This window comes from Perca fluviatilis, chromosome 11 (genome assembly GCF_010015445.1).
Source record: "Perca fluviatilis chromosome 11, GENO_Pfluv_1.0, whole genome shotgun sequence".
Lineage (NCBI taxonomy): Eukaryota > Metazoa > Chordata > Actinopteri > Perciformes > Percidae > Perca > Perca fluviatilis.
Window position 1 is genome coordinate 20,359,101 of NC_053122.1, and position 17,541 is coordinate 20,376,641.

General features: G+C 39.7%; 3 protein-coding genes across 9 annotated transcripts; all 3 read left to right on the forward strand.

Moving 5' to 3' along the window:
• The first annotated feature begins 1,182 nt into the window (after nt 1–1,182).
• Nucleotides 1,183–7,432, forward strand: mcoln3a (mucolipin TRP cation channel 3a). Of its 2 annotated transcripts, none has more exons than XM_039814894.1 (13): nt 1,183–2,142; nt 2,718–2,990; nt 3,103–3,270; nt 3,379–3,532; nt 3,835–3,919; nt 4,003–4,099; nt 4,217–4,316; nt 4,596–4,708; nt 5,388–5,537; nt 5,693–5,794; nt 5,903–6,025; nt 6,150–6,356; nt 6,491–7,432. In XM_039814894.1, the coding sequence occupies exons 2-13, from the start codon at nt 2,760–2,762 to the stop codon at nt 6,629–6,631; spliced, it is 1,671 nt and encodes a 556-aa protein (XP_039670828.1). In that variant the 5' UTR covers nt 1,183–2,142; nt 2,718–2,759; the 3' UTR covers nt 6,632–7,432. The 2 variants fall into 2 exon arrangements, with proteins under 2 accessions (XP_039670828.1, XP_039670827.1); XM_039814893.1 differs by having other exon boundaries at nt 2,759–2,990.
• A 227-nt stretch (nt 7,433–7,659) lies between these two features.
• On the forward strand, nt 7,660–14,045 carry ssx2ipa (synovial sarcoma, X breakpoint 2 interacting protein a). 5 transcript variants are annotated; one of them, XM_039814889.1, is made up of 14 exons: nt 7,660–7,789; nt 8,809–8,954; nt 9,159–9,322; nt 9,437–9,646; nt 10,963–11,073; nt 11,194–11,329; nt 11,399–11,474; nt 11,568–11,745; nt 11,900–12,047; nt 12,250–12,386; nt 12,603–12,776; nt 12,865–12,982; nt 13,150–13,303; nt 13,435–14,045. In XM_039814889.1, the coding sequence occupies exons 2-14, from the start codon at nt 8,912–8,914 to the stop codon at nt 13,577–13,579; spliced, it is 1,794 nt and encodes a 597-aa protein (XP_039670823.1). In that variant the 5' UTR covers nt 7,660–7,789; nt 8,809–8,911; the 3' UTR covers nt 13,580–14,045. The 5 variants fall into 5 exon arrangements, with proteins under 5 accessions (XP_039670823.1, XP_039670824.1, XP_039670826.1 ...); XM_039814890.1 differs by having other exon boundaries at nt 7,668–7,793; XM_039814888.1 differs by having other exon boundaries at nt 7,692–7,951.
• An 81-nt stretch (nt 14,046–14,126) lies between these two features.
• On the forward strand, nt 14,127–16,533 carry LOC120567833 (guanine nucleotide-binding protein G(I)/G(S)/G(O) subunit gamma-5-like). Of its 2 annotated transcripts, XR_005640618.1 has the most exons (4): nt 14,135–14,300; nt 15,651–15,793; nt 16,065–16,112; nt 16,253–16,533. XR_005640618.1 is itself a non-coding variant. In XM_039814901.1 (3 exons), the coding sequence occupies exons 1-2, from the start codon at nt 14,220–14,222 to the stop codon at nt 15,774–15,776; spliced, it is 207 nt and encodes a 68-aa protein (XP_039670835.1). In that variant the 5' UTR covers nt 14,127–14,219; the 3' UTR covers nt 15,777–15,793; nt 16,253–16,533. The 2 variants fall into 2 exon arrangements, 1 of the variants encoding a protein (XP_039670835.1); XM_039814901.1 differs by lacking the exon at nt 16,065–16,112 and having other exon boundaries at nt 14,127–14,300.
• The last annotated feature ends 1,008 nt before the right edge of the window (nt 16,534–17,541 follow it).

A 17,541-nucleotide genomic window follows, 5' to 3' on the forward strand; every position in this document is an offset into this window, starting at 1 on the left:
TATAATTTGTCACTGAAGTATTGTTTGAATGTTTTTGATACAGGTGCCAATTCGTGACCTTAGCTTTGATACTAAGGCTAAAATAATAGCATAGTTTCAAGAATATATACATTTTTCTAAAACCCCCTTTTTTTTTTATTAAACAAAATAAGGCGCTTTGTTAAATGTTCTTTAAATATAAGCAGGTGTACAATAACTTGGCCTAAATAAAAAAACAGTTTAAAAAAGAAGAATATGAATTTGAGCAAGCTTTGAGTACTTAAAGGTGCAGTAGGTAAAGCCTGGTTCAGACGGCAGGATAATTAGGCCGATTTTAGCCCAGATTCGACAATCTTAAGGATGCTCCGATTATTGTAAAATAATCTGATCAGATATTCCTGCCGTGTGTGGTGTGTTAAGACTGCTCTCGTCTGCTCGGAAGGACGTCGGGACTGCTCCGATCTCAAATCGGGGATATCCAACATGTTGGACCTCGTGTGTGGTGTCCCCCCGGGGACAAACGAGCACGCAGCCTGTGGACTGTGGCATACAATAAAGTCGATGGGCATAACTACATCCACAACTGCAGTCCACCAGAGTACATTGAAACGAATATATGAACGTGTATTTCAACGGTAATTAATCTGTGTAGTACGTAACGACATTTCTATGAGAAAAAACTCCCCTCCATATCATGATGTAGCTGAGTATAGTCCATGCTCGCGTTGTCTCCACTTCTTTGACCATCGCCTTTTCTTTTGATAACCTTTTTTTTTCGGTTAAAAAACTACAAACTATAGCCACTGCATCCGCCATGATTGTTTACTCTGAAGTCGCGTTTTATCTCGAGGGATTTTGTGAGATTTCCCGTCTGACCTGGGAATGCTCGGCAGTCAAATCGGGATTGGAAAATCGGCCGACAATTTTAAAATCGGCCCGTGTGAACCAGGCTTTAGACTTATAAAACTAACTTTCTGTCATATTTGCTGAAACTGACCCGATGTTCGAGTAGAACTACATGAAGCAGGTAATTTTAAAAAAGAAATCCGGCTCCTGTGGCACCACCTACAGCCTGTAGTGCGATTTGCAAATATCCACAGCTCCCTGTTCAGATGCACCAATCAGGGCCAGGGGAGGTGTCGAACTGTGTGTCAATCACTGCTCATGCACATGCATTCATTCTCCCTTGTGGGGGGAGGGGCTTAGGAGACAGTTTTGGGCTTTAGCGGAAAGGGGGGAGGGACTGAAGTTGTCCATGTTCAAATGTTTTGGCTAAGTCCTGGATCTTCACAATCCTACCTACCGCACCTTTAACAGTTTTCGATACTTCAAACATATTTTAGTACCCTAAAGTAATATATTCATGTTTGATTCCTATGTCATGAGCTAAGGAAATCTGACTCTCCCACTCTGAAACTTTCTACTCCTCTTCTTTGACCAAAGGTGTGCTTTCCTGATAAACTGCTTAGTGTGAAAACACAGCAGCTACAGTTTAGGTGCGGTGAGAAACTGTTATACACTGGAAGTAACTAAGTGAATTGAACTAATGAGCCAGTCGGATCTCATAAGGCGCTGCCTTTGACCAGAGCAGTGTAGCTCCAAATGATGCTTTCCAGTTCATTCAGTGCAGCATTAAGTCGACAAGAAGTCGCTTTACATTGTTGTCACTACAGAAGTCTTAATTCACAAAACATTGTTGAAATAACTGACCATGTCCCGCTTATTACTTCATTCACTGGTCATGTACAATAATCTATTGCATAAAGGTTTTCTAAATGAATTCAGCTCAGGCTTCCTTTCTTCAATGGTGACCGTGTGGTGGTTTAGAAAAAAAAAAGGTTAATTGTTGATTTCATCAGAGATAGTGAGGACATATTTTTAAGGTAACACCAATAAATCCCACAACCTTCTGAGACTCTTGATAACTCTTGTAATACAATATTAATTCATTGCAGAAGCATACTAGCTGAGTATCAGTTTCTGTGTGTGCAGAGCTTCTGTAACTGTTTTGGAAAAACTGGAAAAGCTGAAAATGACACAGAGGAATGACATGACATGTCATTGTTGTGAAGGCTGGTATGGTGACTGCACTGTCTGATCCTCACAGACAGTGGACAAGCCCCAAGAGTTACCCTAGTCGCTCTGTGGCTCGCTGGTGCAAAGGTAATTCATTTATCATTATAGATATATATATATATTGACTTTTTAGTCAAACTTGGTGCTTTTACTATCTGTACTAATTGTATATCCCAACAAGGGGTTGTAAAAATATTGTATAATTACACTACAATAATATGTACAATGTAAGTGTCTAACTTTCTTTCATTACTGTTTGCTGCCGTGATTTTTGCAAAGATTTTAAATTCAATAGCCTGATGGGTTAAGTAATTGTAAAAAGTAGTAGAAGTCTGCATTTGCTGTCGGTTACATGCTCGCTGTTGCAGGTCTTCTACAATAAGCTATGGTTGAGCTAAACATGGCTTAGTGATTCTGAAAAAAACTTTTTTTGGTGTGTTTTTAGAGCCTTATAGCCTATGTTAGCGTGATTAGTCTGCACTACTAAGATTTTAAACAGAGTTAGAGAGAATGACAGCAGTGAGCACACGCAGGAGAACCAGTTAAACATCACAGTGACTGGAATGGTTAAACCCTTATCTTATCTTAAACACGTCTGACATGTATGTCATGTCTGACATATATATATATATATATATATATATATATATATATATATATAGAAAAACTCTCAAAAACAGTCAAATTCTATTCTGTACTGGAGTATGACGGAGGACTCTGAGCAGCTGTTGGCCTCCCGGCCAGAGGAGAGGAGGCTAAACGGCCATTGCAGATGGAGCACTCCCACTCAGACCCTGCAGTCCAAGGTGGTGGAGGACTTCAGACGGAGACTCAAATACTTCTTCATGAACCCCTGTGAGAAATACAGAGCCAGGGGTCGCAAACCATGGAAACTGATGTTACAAATATTAAAAATTGCAATCATCACAGTCCAGGTACTACACATAATTCTTTACTAATGTATTTGTCACAAGGCATAAATGTGCACAGAGAGTAGATCTTTTTTTTTTTTTTTTTCAAATGTATGTTTTCCCCCCTTCGCTTCAGTTGGTCTCTTTCGGCCTGAGCAACGAAATGATGGTCACCTTCAAAGACGAAAATCTGATGACATTCAGACATCTGTTTCTAAAAGAATACAAGGATCACCGGCTGGGAAACTACGCACTGTACACGAAAGCAGATGTGTATGATCATATCTACTACATTATCGACAGGGTACTGAAGTTTTATATGGAAGATAAGAGTTTTCCTTTTTATCACACATGGATTTGATGTATGAAAAAATGTGTTTCACTCTTCTTCTTTTCTCATTTTTTTTCCCAGTACATTAATCTCCAAAACTTGACTGTAGGCAATCTGGCATATGACAGTGCTGATGGCAAGTACACTCCTCTGTCTGTCTGTCAAGAGTTTTACAGAAACAGCAGCATCGATCCTGGAAATGAGACCTTTGATATTGATCCACATATTGCTAAAGGTACAAAAGCCCAAAATTGCTATAAAAATACATACAAAATAATGTTATCATCAAATAGAGTCATAAGTAGCTGTGGAACTTGTGTATTTATGTCTACCATTAGTTGTATCCATATTGTTTGATGTATTTATGGAAGCTGAATCACCACATGAATGGAAAATAATCACAGTGTGGATTTACTTGTGACTCCATGAAAAGAGGAAGTAGTGTATACAGAGGAATGAATGCTGAGTAATCCCTCTGTTTGACTATCAAATTAAATCTAACTGTTTTTTTTTATTGCCTGTATTTCCTCTTCACAGAATGCATTTCCATATATCCTGTGCAGTCTTTCGACAACCATAGCAGTTTGGCCACACATGTGAACTTCTCGTTAGATTTCAAAAGGTGAAATCTGTGGTAAACTGAAAATGCTTCTGTCATGCTAGGTGGTGAGAGTGATGCCTGCTAATATATGTTTGTGTGCCCAGGCTGCTATCGGTGAACATCTACCTTGCTCTGAAAACAATCAACCTGCAGACAGTGCGGCACCACGAGCTACCAGACTGTTATGAATTCCATATAATGGTTGGTGACAATGTCTGGAAAATGCAACACCCTCGTCTGAGCTTTTAGAATGATTTTGCATGCTGATAAATTTTTTCTCTTTAACTTGCCACTCACTCGATCTTTGTTTTGATACAGATCAAGTTTGACAATCGTGCACACAGCGGAAAGATAAAGGTTAAGGTCGAAAATGATGCAAGAATTTATGAATGCAGAGACTGGAATGTGGAAGGTGCATGTAAGTTCAACCCAAACTCAATTTCATCCCACCCATTGATATATATTATATTATGACCCAGCCTAACAAAAATACTCATACTGGTTATTACTTCAAAGGCCAGCAGGGGGCACAGTGACATTATTCTGTCCCCCTTGATATACTGTATGATCTAACTTAGCATGATAGCTGACCTTACTATTACAAGAAAAACAACAGTGTGTGTCTCAGCTTTGTAGAAGCAGCAGTAACAAAAACTAGCTGTTAATGCAACCTGAAATCTGTGGCTCTGGTTTCTAGCTGGTCAGAACGACTACCTCCTCCTGTTATTAGATTCTGTGGTCATCCTCGCCTGCTTCATCTCTCTCATCCTCTGCATGCGATCCGTCATCAATGGCATCCAACTCCAGTTTGTAAGTTATGAGAAACAAGTCAGTTATTATTGTCAACATTTTTTTACTAAGGCCAATTATTCAGTAATAAATGACTGATGTAATCACCAACAACACATAATATGAAAACCAGCATCAGATGCAGGACTGTTAGGTGATGTCATGTCCTCCCCTGTAGTTTTTTTTTTTTTTAATCTTGTTGGGCATAACAACTTGGGGGGAGTTTACATTATACACTTAAAAACATACACATGGTGGGTATTTTATAGACTAATTCCAGTGTTTTAGACTCAATATATTTAAATTGGACTACCTATAAACAAACAATACATAAACAAATGAATAATAAATAGAGGATTCAGTTTTTCCCTGCCAGAATTTGAATCTTGTCAGTGTGTATTCATACATTTGTAAAATGTAACTGAAAATAATAATTCTTATTTTTTTGAGGGGGTTGTATTGTGGGGACGCACAACCTCAGTATTATTGATGGGACAGAGCCGGAGGCAGTATTTTTATACTGATGAGATGATACAAGAGTCATCACCTCCTCATCAAATAAAAAGTACAAACCTCTCATAAGTTAAAACGTGAAATCATATAATGTGGAACTTGAGCAATCCACCCACTATGTGTTGATGGTATGAATCCTGGTTTGTTGTGTATTTATTTTACGATATCTGACTTTTCTCTCATGCAGGAGTTCAACATATTCTTCCATGCCTACTACAATAAAATTGTGTCTTGGTCAGACCGCATGGAGTTTGTGAACGGCTGGTATATCCTCATCATCGTGAGTGACACATTGACCATCACTGGGTCAGCGCTCAAAATTGGAATACAAACAAAGGTTTGTTTTTCATTGAGCTTTATTAACTATATTTTAATTAGATTATTCACTGTAGGCATGTTGGACTTGGGGTAAAGGCAGTGGGTAAAGAGTACAGGCCCTTAACTTGTACTTGATCTCTAGTTTCTCTATCTGTACTCTCTTTCCTCTTGCAGTACCTGACAAACTATGACGTCTGCAGTATCTTGCTCGGTACAGCCACAATGCTCGTCTGGGTCGGCGTGATTCGTTACCTTGGTTTCTTCAAGAAATACAATGTAAGAATTCCCATGCTCTTCTTTTATTTTTTGCATAATACATCAGCCAACCTGTTAAAAGTAGCAAATGCATATTCAGAGGAACTGACAACCTTTATTCCTCTCTAGATATTAATCTTAACCCTAAGGGCAGCGTTCCCAAATGTGATCCGATTCTGCTGTTGTGCAGCCATGATCTACCTCGGGTACTGTTTCTGTGGCTGGATCGTCCTTGGGCCTTACCATGACAAAGTATGAACATTATAATCATAATTAATCTTTTTCAAGTGTCATCGTGGCCTTATAGATCCGCCTATGCATCAGGGAGCTCCTTTCTGGTGACACTGAAGTATTATAAAACCTTTTTTTTTTCCAGTTTCGAACGCTCGACAAGGTGACAGAGTGCCTCTTCTCTCTCATCAACGGGGACGACATGTATGCCACCTTCCTGAAGATGAGACACGAGGGCTACATGGTGTGGCTGTTCAGCAGACTTTACCTCTACTCCTTCATCTCCCTCTTCATCTACATGGTGCTCAGCCTCTTCATCGCTCTCATCACTGACACCTATGAGACCATCAAGGTCAGTCTGAGTCACCTGGATTCCCCATACTGAGAAATAGTCTTTGATCTTGCTGTAAAGAGTTGTTTTTCAGGTCATAGTTTTTATTTATTCTTCCACTTGAGTTGCCTAAATGCTTTACAATGATTCCCCAGCATAACCAGCAAGACAAGGTGCCAGTGTCCCAGCTTCAGGCTTTCATAGTAGAGTGCAGGGATCAGCCTGAGTCTGGAAGATACCAGACTGATGAAGAGCCAGCTGCCTGCTGTCTCTCTCCATGCTGCTGCTTTGGATGATGTGAGAAGATGGTGGCTTTTATCTTTGTGTGGACAAAGAGTTTGCGTATCATGAGACTGAATAAGACCGCAAAGAGTCCTGACTGTCTGCATGGATAATTTGATTATACTGATGCCTGATGTGAATGCTAGAATATCTTCTTACTCAAGTAGAATTATTTTAACTTGTTTTTTTTTACTTGAATTGCTGAACACTACTGAAGTAAATGCTCAGAAGACCAGTAATGGTCACCAGTGTAACAACCTGATATAGTAGTAGTAGTAATTTCAATATGAATATACATTTACAACCAATACCTCCGCAGTTCAGTGATGCATTCAAACGTGGTTTTCAACTCAACTTTTCTTTACAAAATAGGTTTCTCAGAGATTACCTTTAGAGGAATTTCCTTCTGACTGCACAATAACAGCATAACTGTAGGCTATGTGTCTTTTTACAAGCACTTGAACATACTACCTAATTAAAAATTATGAAGTGAAAGTAGATTTACTGATTTTCAAATCTAGTTTACCCTGAATGTACTAGCCTATATAAAGATAAAAAGATATTCATTTATTGCAAAGTACAGTATATTGAACTGTGCCTTTTTTGTCTGTGTAACTAAATTGATATAGGCCTAACTATTTGTCTCAATGGTTTTACTTTGTCTAGCCGTTTATGTACTGGTTCTGCTGCTCTGGCCAAATTCTTTTTCGTTTTTTACCGACTTAGTTAATTCTGAATCATTACATTCTACTCTTTGTCTTTAGCTCAACGTTATATTTTCAATGACAACTATTAAAACAACTAAACAAAATGTATCCCGGTGTATCAAACGTCTCTACAAAGTACAATGTACATTTAGTTTGCCACAGCATAATGCAAATGAATGTAAACTGTGTGTTCAATTTATAAATGCAAGTTAATACTGCCTCCCCTCTTGCGTTGACACCTGACAACTTCTCTCATTTGCATAATCGTCCACTGCACACGTGTATATCCAATGCACGGCTCAGATACTGGTTGCTTAACAACGCTGCCTCCAATAACAATGACGTATGGTTTGAAGCCAGCGGAGGAATATATTTAAAAAAAAAACACTCAATCAGCAGCAACCGTTCTACTCATACTGTCTATGGTTCTACTGTCTGTCGGAGCATCACTGCTTTCACATTAAAGTAGGTGAGATTTAAATCTCTTTTGCTGCCGACAAGGTGACGACTGAACTCGGCGCGACAGTTTTTGGTGTTTTCGATGAAGGAGCATTTTGTTAATGTTGACAACATCACTGAACTCGGCAAGTGTTGGATTAGCTAGTTGACCCATTTCACGCAGCACCCGTGAGTATATGTTTAACTTAGCTAGCATAACGTTACAGCTAATATCTTATCCAGGCTAATTCAGATTTAACGTCTTGGTTAAAATTAAATTCATGTTACAAATCAGGACGTTTAGGCTAAGTTACCTTGCTGAAGTATACTAGCAAACTAGCTAACGTTAGCGAACCTTGCAAACGTTAACGTTACCTTAATTTAACGTTAACGCGATTTAGCTAACTTAACAGTAGCTAACTGTTCTTTAACTATACTAATAAATATATCTATCTAACGTCAGGGTAAAACGACTACATTAAGCCAAAGTGCACTTGACTTATCTCCGCCTCAGTTTGTGTAACTTTAGATAAAAGTTGGGCATGCCTGGTTTGTTAGATAACAACATTGCCAATAACCTAACCAAGCAGGGATGGACATTGACGAAAAGCAGACACTTCTATTGACTGGTAGTAAGGTCCTCCCCAACATGGTGCTCTCACCTTTTACTGTTGCATTACTTAACATGACTCCCTTTTGTCCATACAATGTGCTTGACAGCCCCTGAACACAAGTTGGAACATTTCAGTGCATTGTAAAGTTGTGGGAGTGGTAGGTAGCTGGTTCATCTTGTTTCACAGCATGTCGACATCCTAATGTCCTGGAGGCGCAACAGTAAATAAACTACCATACTATATTATACTATACTTTTGGGTTTTTGCGGAGATCATTTTACTATCTTGCAATTCAATTGCAAGTGGCCAATAGGAGAGCCCCACTGGCTCTAAACCCCACTGGCACACATCAGCAGTTAATCCTGTGTGGGTGAAGCAGCAGCCCAGATTATCTATTACTGGTCTATCTCATGGCTTGATGCTCCATTGCAGAGCTCAATTCCAGTGGGAGCCTCTGATCCACCGCCGAGTGCTAATCCGCCTTCTGTTTGGTAACTCATGACCTCACATCCGAGTGTCCTGATGTGTCGATGATATGGGAGAATGGTGGACAACTGTGCCAGTAGGGACATCTATTGGTACGTTTCTCTGCTAATGGGATGTATTTTGTATAATATGTCAAAAATAGAAAGACTAATCAGCTGTGCTTTTTTTGGGATCTGCTAGAGGTGACCCATATTTTTGCTCTCATTTTAGAGCAGCAACCTAATTCAAGCCTCTCAGTATAAGAACGTACAATAGATGTAATTTGAGTTGCCATAATTCCCCGTCTCTGTTTTAAGGAAACTATGAGATCTCCAGCATATCACATGTGACAATGTCGCCCTCAAGACAGAACAACCTTGTGTCAATGCAATCTTCTTTGTCCCTGAGGAGCTCCTACAATGGGATTAGTGCCTTTTGCACAGAAGATACTATTCCTCAATGCATTTCATACATCAATCAGGTACAGAAATGTCCTTCTAAATGCTCATTATTGCAATATTATTTGCACTTGACATTTTTAATTTCTGTAGAGATCATTCACTACAGTGGTGACATATTTCCTCTTTCTTCACAGGAGCTTGACTCACTGGGCCTTTCCTCCACATGTATTGAGGCCAGCTCACTAGAGGGAGCCGACCTGAAGACAGTGCCAGCTCTGAATGCCATGTATGAGCTAATGCAGATTCACAGACGCAATATGTGCACTTTAGAAGAGCTCGAGAAAGAACAGCTGAAAAAATCCAGCACCTTGGACCACATGCAGATGAACAACTCCAGACTCAAGGTATGTATGAGGGGGGGGGGGTCTCTCAGGGTTATGTCTGTCTCAATCCAGTTTCAATACAAGACAGTGGTTGCATCTCATAACCCTTAAATTGCCTCCTTGACTCCTCCACTTGACTCCCTTCCTCGCGTCTTAGTCCCTCTCACTGAGGAGGCACCGGAGAGACGCGAAAAAACCATTGGAGGAGAGAGGCAACAAGTGTTTTATTGGGACGAGACATCCTTTCCTCTGAAGCGTCACATGCAGGGTCCAAAATTTTTACTTTTTTGTCCACCAGCCAAATGGCTAGTGAATGTTCAAATTTTACCAGCCACTCTATAGATTACCATTGTTTTTTGGCTGGTGAGTGAAGTAAATCTACCAGTCACTTGTATATTTTACCAGCATTTGGCTAGTAGATGGTGCTAATTTTGGACCCTGGTCACATGAACTAGTCAGCTGTTTGGGCAACTCGTTCAGCTGCACAGCTTCCGGGAAGGCTGCTCTCGTGTATCGTGTGTTCATGGCTCCTCGTCATCCTTTCTCGATGCTCACTCCTCTACCCTCGGGGCAGAAATAAGAGCTTTGAGACAGCCTTCACTGAGGAGGGACAGAACAACTTCCGGTTCAGCCGAGGAACGAGGAGTAAAGGAGCTGTCAAAGAAGGGTTATGAGATGCAGCCACTGTCTTGTTTTTATTCCTCTTTGGATCCAGCTCTGTGTACCCACAGACTGAACAAGTCGGTGAGGTGCAGTAATACATTGTTAACCACTAGAGGGCAGAAAAGAAATATACAATTCTGTATACAGGAAATGTCCTTCCCTCCCCATTTTTCCAAAAAGAAATTAATGACTGCTATACTATAGAAACAAAACAAGGACAAACCTTGCAAAGTACTGTGCTCGGATGTCTCCCTACTTACTATCATTTTGAGTAGTACAGTGATGGTCATGATCCCTTATCTCAACAGTTGTCTCTGCTTGCTAGGCGAAACATACATATTCTACCTAAATCTACCAGTGAAGAAGTCAAGGGTATTTGTATCACAATAATAAGTGTAGAGGTAGGAGTGGTTCAGGGGGCACTTTAGTGTACTAAACACTTCTTAATAAAAAAAAAATTGAAAAACGGCGAATATGTGGCCCATGTGTGTGAATATTGTTGGTGTATTTACAGCCTGTCTTATTAAATCATCAGATAGCACATGCTATCCAATTTTTAGGGTGTGGCATTCAGGAATCCACTCTTGTAGCTTTAACCCTGAACTGATTGCTCGTGCAAAACGTTGCCACCTCACTGTGCTCATAAGAGTTTTTAAGAGTGTATTTCCTTCCAGGATCAGTTGGAACTGTCCATAAGGGAGAAATCGGGTCTACATGAGACAGAGAGGCAGTTGCACCTCAAAATTAAGACTTTGCAGAGCTGCTTAAAAACAGAAAAAGATGAGGTATCATTTTACTGTATCTTTTATAATGACAAACACTCAGGTTTACTGTTTTTACAAAATGTACAAGTGCATGCATTATGCATGAGCCCACCCAACTCATGATTCACTCATCCTCGACAGGTTCAGAAGCTCCAGAGTATCATTGCCAGCCGGGCCTCTCAGTACAGCCATGATGCCAAGAGAAAAGAGAGAGAAGCTGCAAAGCTCAAGGAACGCCTCGGCCAGTTACTGGTCGACAGAAGGGATAGAAAACTGGGTATGTCTACTATTACTCTTTATTATGTTCATTTCAGAGCAAGTTAATAATTCTATTTTTCCCAACTAGCTATCGACGTACTGAATTGTTTGGGACGTTCAGATGGAAAAAGGAGCCACTGGAAGACTACAAAAGCGGCAGCCAGGTATCATGAAAGCCATCTTCTCACTTGTTGACCATATTTTCAGAATTTGTAATCATCAATCGGATAACCGTATTTGTAAAATGCTTTCTGCAGCCATGAGGGTGAGATGTACACGTCCTTGCTCAAAGACTACGAGGTGAGTCAGAGGTCCTTGATGCTGGAGAACGCTGAGCTTAAGAAAGTCCTCCAACAGATGAAGGAGGAGATGATTCATATCCTGAGTCCACGCCGGCCCACCAGAGGAGCCAATGCTGATGCGAGTCAGGAGCAGGTATTTGTAACTGTTTTTTTTTGTTTTTATCATAGTACTAATGCACAAAAAAGAAATTTGATAAATGGGTTTGAGTAGTTATTACCTGTGTGTCAGATTTTAATGATATGATGCGCTTGCATGTTGAAAAGTTGGTTTTGGCTGTTTTGCTCAGGCTGATTCAGATGGGGAGGAGAAGGTGGGTGATTTTAGCAGGGAAACTCTTGACCAATCCTGTGAGCATGCCAGGGAGCAGCTCACCAACAGCATCCGCCAGCAGTGGAGGAAACTGAGGAACCACATGGAGAAGTTAGACAGCCAAGGTACCTGCAGCACTGTCCCATACCCTGAAATACTGCAAAAGTAACTGAGGTTCTTGTGGTTTTTATAGAATAAAGGTTGTTCAACAACTTAATGTTAGTTTATTAAAACGTTGGGATTCTGGGAAAATTTGTAGCTTGTAACAGACATACAGTATTGAATGAAATTTTAGATAATCAGCTGCTGGTGTATTTGTTTAACAAGCCTCGCAAGTGCAGAATCAGCTGGAGTCCAATAAAGAGGTGATACCAAGGGAGACCCACGAGGATGAGATGGAGAGGATGAGGAGTGAAGTGCAGCAGTGCAAAGAGTTCATTCATGCCCAGCAACAACTCCTCCAGGTCAGCTTCTGCTTGTTTACATAAGAGCAGAGATGATCAGTAGGTCTGTGAAGGTGAAACATTTGCTAAGCAGACTTTAATACCAATATAAGAGGCTTCTCATTACGAGTGAAAATTAAGAGATGAAATTACAGATAAATGAGCCTTTGTTGTATCTTATTTGGAAAAAAGTAATTCCGAAAGGATTAAAGCGTCTGTCCGTTTCTGCCCATCCAGCAACAACTCAACACATCATTTGATGACGAGACAGCAGCTCTTCTTAATGACTGCTACACGCTCGAGGAGAAGGAGCGTCTCAAAGAGGAATGGAGGCTCTTTGAGGAACAGAAGAGAAACTTTGAGAGGGAAAGAATGAACTTCACAGAGGCTGCTATTCGCCTGGGGCGAGAGGTACTAAAGTCCTCTGATGTACCACAATTTTATTCAACAACCTAATAATAATAATAATAATAATAATAATACTCTTTCTTCTCCACAGAAAAAGGCCTTTGAGGAGGACCGTGCCTCTTGGCTGAAGAATCAGTTTTTAAACATGACTCCCTTTACAGACCATAGGAGATGTTCCTCTTCTGACGGTCAAAGTGCCTTATCAATCAGTAAGTGTCAGTGCAGTTGAGAGAGGAGATGGTGACAAAAATGATGACAACATCATTTAGAGAATGCAAAATTTGTCAGGAAACCACAAGGACAAGCTGCATGTAAACACGAGTGACTGTACAAAGCGTTTTCATTGACTCTAATTTGAATATCCGCTGCATTTCAGGAAGTGAGCCAGAGATGAGGAGGTCTTCCACGAAAGCCCGGCTGGTCACATCGTCAACCCACGCCACGTTCTCCACTCCTAAACCTACACAAAGTGCTACTGTGCCATCCACAACTGAACTTTATCGGACACTCCGCCTCATACCAGACAGCAGGTATTATTCAGTCACTTGATATTACTCAAGCCTGTATTTTTTTTATTTTTTTGCAGTGCTGCGATCAGACCCTTTTTGCTGGTAGGTTTGGTACCAAGTTATACTATTAATCCTTTATTTTTTTTTCTCAGTTCCTCCAGACATTCAAATCGAGGACGATGGCAGGAGTCCAGCAGCACTGAAGATGGAGATATTCGGGTCAAATCAAGAAACCGAGTTCGATGTGGAGACTTGAGTATCTTCTCTTTTGGTGAAGATGAGAACAGCCTCACTTGAAGAACTTCCAGTGCCTTTTTGATATAATTTTGCAGTTGACTTTAGCATCAATTCATGGCTGAATTCAATTACCGCTGATGAACACTACATTTGCTTTGCAGCATTTTTATGTTGCTTTGTTATGGACATGCACATATCATTCACCAAAGCTGATCAAACAAGAAAGCACTTTAATGATTGTACATTTATTTCCTTACCAAACAAATCAAAACTGACAATTCAGATTTTAAGCTATATTCAAAGGTGTCTACCAAGTAGTGATTTGAACATAGTGAGTAAGAAATCTCTTTTTTACATGTGGGTTATAAGCTGTCTCTGATTATATTCAATGTTTAAGTTTAGAATTAACATGTTTTCATATTCTAGATGTATAAATTATGATTTTTAATGGGAGCATAAATTGACATCAGATTTATAATTATCTGCTATGCTGGTATAACTGCACATTAAAGTTATTTTAACAAAGGTTTTTTTCTCTTTTAATTTGGCGCCAACTAGTGGGTTTAAATGGGATCTGCAGTCACAAGTTTTGTACAACCAACCGGAATCCGGATGTCATCATCTTTGCTTTTGTCTCAGCATCCAGCCCAGAATCCCACCCCACCGCCCTGCGTTTATTTTTCACAAAAACACATCGAGAATGTCGGGATCCTCTAATCTTGTAGCTATGAAAAAAGTCGTACAGCAGCTCCGTTTCGAGGCGAGCATTAACAGAGTGAAGGTAATTTATGTGCTTATTGTTTTTCTGCCAAATAACGGAGCGGGAAATGTCAATCGCTAACAACGCTAGCTGGTGCCGGAGGCTAGCCGCTAAAGTTAGCCGCTAGTCAACAGGCGTAGCAGGGCGTTTCTTGGACCGAAGGGAAGTATTTAAGCCTGCTACATTGTTGAGATTAATCACTAAACATCTGACCGAGTAGATAATGTCGAGACCTTTTAGCTTGTCACAGAATCTGAATATAAAGATTACCAGACCCGGGTTGTAACGTCAAGTTGACGTTACCTTAAAGTAACGTTAAAACGATGAACTTAAATGTTTTCTAACGTTAGCTACTTGAACATTAACCTGCTTAATAACCCTCTTTAACGCCATTACTTTTCAGAAGTCAAAAGCCATTTCCCCCCTCATTATTTTCACCAGATAATGCATACATTGCAGATACCTTTTCATTTCGTAAAATAAAGGTACAGAGCCAACTAACAAGACAACTTTGAGAAGTCGATTGACTAGATCAATTGAACCAAGTAATACGATTTAAACCGACAGATAATGTGGGTGTACTCAAGATTATGAATCCAGAAGGTTGGTTTTGAATATTCGGATATTACAATAGTTTTCCTTTATAATTAGAGGACTCACAAGGGAAGGGTTAAAAAAAAGTCTAATGGAAGCAGCAGGATCCCTAGATATGCTCAGTCAAGCTTAATAAACACTTCCTACAATTTCCATAATGTAAATGTAATTCCTGATGCTGTCATCAGGGTTATTTTCAGACTTTGAAAAGCTCCCTCCCGATCCACAGAAGACATTATACAACTGCTTTCAGTGGCTGAGTCCAGGTGTAAAATCAATGGACTGTCCCTTTTTAACCAGTCTTTTAAAGACTCTTAATACAACCCTATGTCATGGTTTACATTGTGGTAGAGATGGTCCGATACGTTTTTTTGCTTCCCTATACCGATTCCGATACCTGAACTTGCGTATCGGCCGGTACCGATCCAATATCAGTGTGTCATATATTTTATTATGTTTTAACAACTGTATACTACTATCCCCTGTATGGATGTGATATGATTTCTATCTTTGTTGTCTGTCTGGCTCAGGTTAAACTCTTTGTGAAACATGAACAAACACAAACAATGAATGCCGTAGAACTTTCTTTTATTATCCAGTTTGACAGTCAGTTATAACAGAAAAAGAACTACTTTAACGTAGATTTTCTTTAGGGCTTTATTACGTCGGTGCATAAACTCCAGTACTTACCGATACCAGCATTTTAGGCAGTATCGGAGCCGATACTGGTATCGGTATCGGAACATCTCTACATTGTGGTTCCTCTTTTGTCACCAGGTCTCCCAGGCAGCTGCAGACCTTCAACAGTTTTGCATTCAGAATGCCTTGCAGGACCCTCTGCTCACTGGTGTGTCCTCCAGCACCAACCCTTTCAGGCCACAGAAGGTCTGCTCCTTCTTGTGAAACCACTGCATTCATTGGTGAGTCCGCCACCTTGTTTTCCCATTCAGGCACACACTTGTACATACTGTACATACAGCACATGCAGTTTTCGTGATTTTTGAAAAGGTCTGAAGAGTAGCTGATGTGCTGGTTAGAAATTCCTTAATTGCATTTTGAAAAAGAAAAGTGTTCCCTTATGTGCATCTCGAAATTCAGTGTTTCAGTGAAATAAAATTCACTATTCCACAATAAAACAGTGACTGAAAGTTTTTTGTAAAACAAATTTCACGGGGGGGGGGACATCTATAGAAACTTCTCAGATGACTCCAGCATAATGTACTTCTTTGCTGTCTACATGTAAGCACAACATTGTTTCCTACAAAATTATGAAACACATGCTACTAACTTGGGAACAATATGGATGTTTGGTAATCCAATCCTCAACCTGATCTATTTTCTATTTGTGCCCTTGTTTTTATTTTTTTTTTGTCCTGCAGGCCTTCATTTTGATGCTACAGGGAAAAGTTGACCTCAACACTGCTCCTCATGCCAAGCCATTTTACTGCCACGGGATCTCTCGAGTGTAGAACACATTGGAATCATGTCAGGAAGATGACCATCTATTTTCAGCCACAGTAGAAGAAAGGAGACAGTTTTATTTTTAATGGCACAGTGTGATTTTCGAGGAAATAATCGTGCCTTTTCTATTGTTCTATTTTAGTCATCACTGTTCTGGACTTTTTTGTATTTAATGAATTAAAAAAAACATTCTTTACTACTCCAATGTTTTATTGATTGGCATTTTCAGCTTTTTTTTTTCTCCCCCGCAAATTATTTGACAACATTGCATGATAGACATAAGTGGCCACATTATGCTGTCAGAAGTATTTAGTATTCTAGAGGCAACAGTAGCAGGTGATGTATAGATTATGAAATGGAAATGAAATGCATTTTCTTAAGTTTTATATTTCAATACAAAACAAAGAAGAGAGATTTAAAAACTATTTTTGGGCCCAGCTGCCTAATCAGTTTGTGATCCACTGCTACACAGCCAGTGTAATGTTAGAAAAACATTTATTACAAAAACTGGGTTGTAGGGAATCATGAGCAGTGGTGGAAGAAGTAAGTATTTCTACTTTGTAAAATATACTTAATAGGCCTTTTTCACAGAAGACATTTTGACATGTCACAGTAGGAACGATGGCCGAATTCCATTTAGCTGCTTCAGTGTCAGGGTCCCGGTATTGTACGTGCTGGGGACTTTCACACTGTCATGGCTTACTGTCTGGGACACTTGAATAGAGCTGTTACTAGTGTTATGAGTAACACCTGCGCCTTTTCCTTTCATGACAAGTGAAAAGGGCCCATAACTAACTTGCATTCTAAATTGCATTTAAAAGTACATGAGCATAATCCGTTAAATAAAACTGTAGTATTAAGTATAAGTGACGAGGAAAAGTGACTTGAAATGAATTGATTTGAATAAAGGTCTTTTGGGAAAATAACACTAAATTGAAAACAGACTTCGAAAAGGGCATTCTGAAAACACTGAATTAAAGATGTACTCTGTAAAACCGTTCAAAACGATGAAATAAGATTTCATACTGAGATTAATTATCCCCCCACAATGTATCGCTTTTTTGCTGTGTAGCTATATTCTATGTATGCTTGTGATTATTTCGTAATTTTTTACTAAATATTGAACACGGCTCCATAGAGTAGAAGTATACAGTATCATAAAATGGAAACACTTAAGTAGAGTACAAAGTACCTCAAAATTCTAAAG

Bases quoted from the DNA above. Each gene is read 5' to 3' on its own strand.
- mcoln3a (XM_039814894.1), top strand. From the start codon at position 2,760: ATGACGGAGGACTCTGAGCAGCTGTTGGCCTCCCGGCCAGAGGAGAGG. The intron at 4,317-4,595 runs GTAAGTTCAACC...TCTGGTTTCTAG, and splicing joins CTGGAATGTGGAAGGTGCAT to CTGGTCAGAACGACTACCTC. The intron at 4,709-5,387 runs GTAAGTTATGAG...TCTCTCATGCAG, and splicing joins ATGGCATCCAACTCCAGTTT to GAGTTCAACATATTCTTCCA.
- LOC120567833 (XM_039814901.1), top strand. From the start codon at position 14,220: ATGTCGGGATCCTCTAATCTTGTAGCTATGAAAAAAGTCGTACAGCAG. The intron at 14,301-15,650 runs GTAATTTATGTG...TTTTGTCACCAG, and splicing joins CGAGCATTAACAGAGTGAAG to GTCTCCCAGGCAGCTGCAGA.
- ssx2ipa (XM_039814889.1), top strand. From the start codon at position 8,912: ATGGGAGAATGGTGGACAACTGTGCCAGTAGGGACATCTATTG. The intron at 11,475-11,567 runs GTATCATGAAAG...TGCTTTCTGCAG, and splicing joins ACTACAAAAGCGGCAGCCAG to CCATGAGGGTGAGATGTACA. The intron at 12,983-13,149 runs GTAAGTGTCAGT...GCTGCATTTCAG, and splicing joins TCAAAGTGCCTTATCAATCA to GAAGTGAGCCAGAGATGAGG.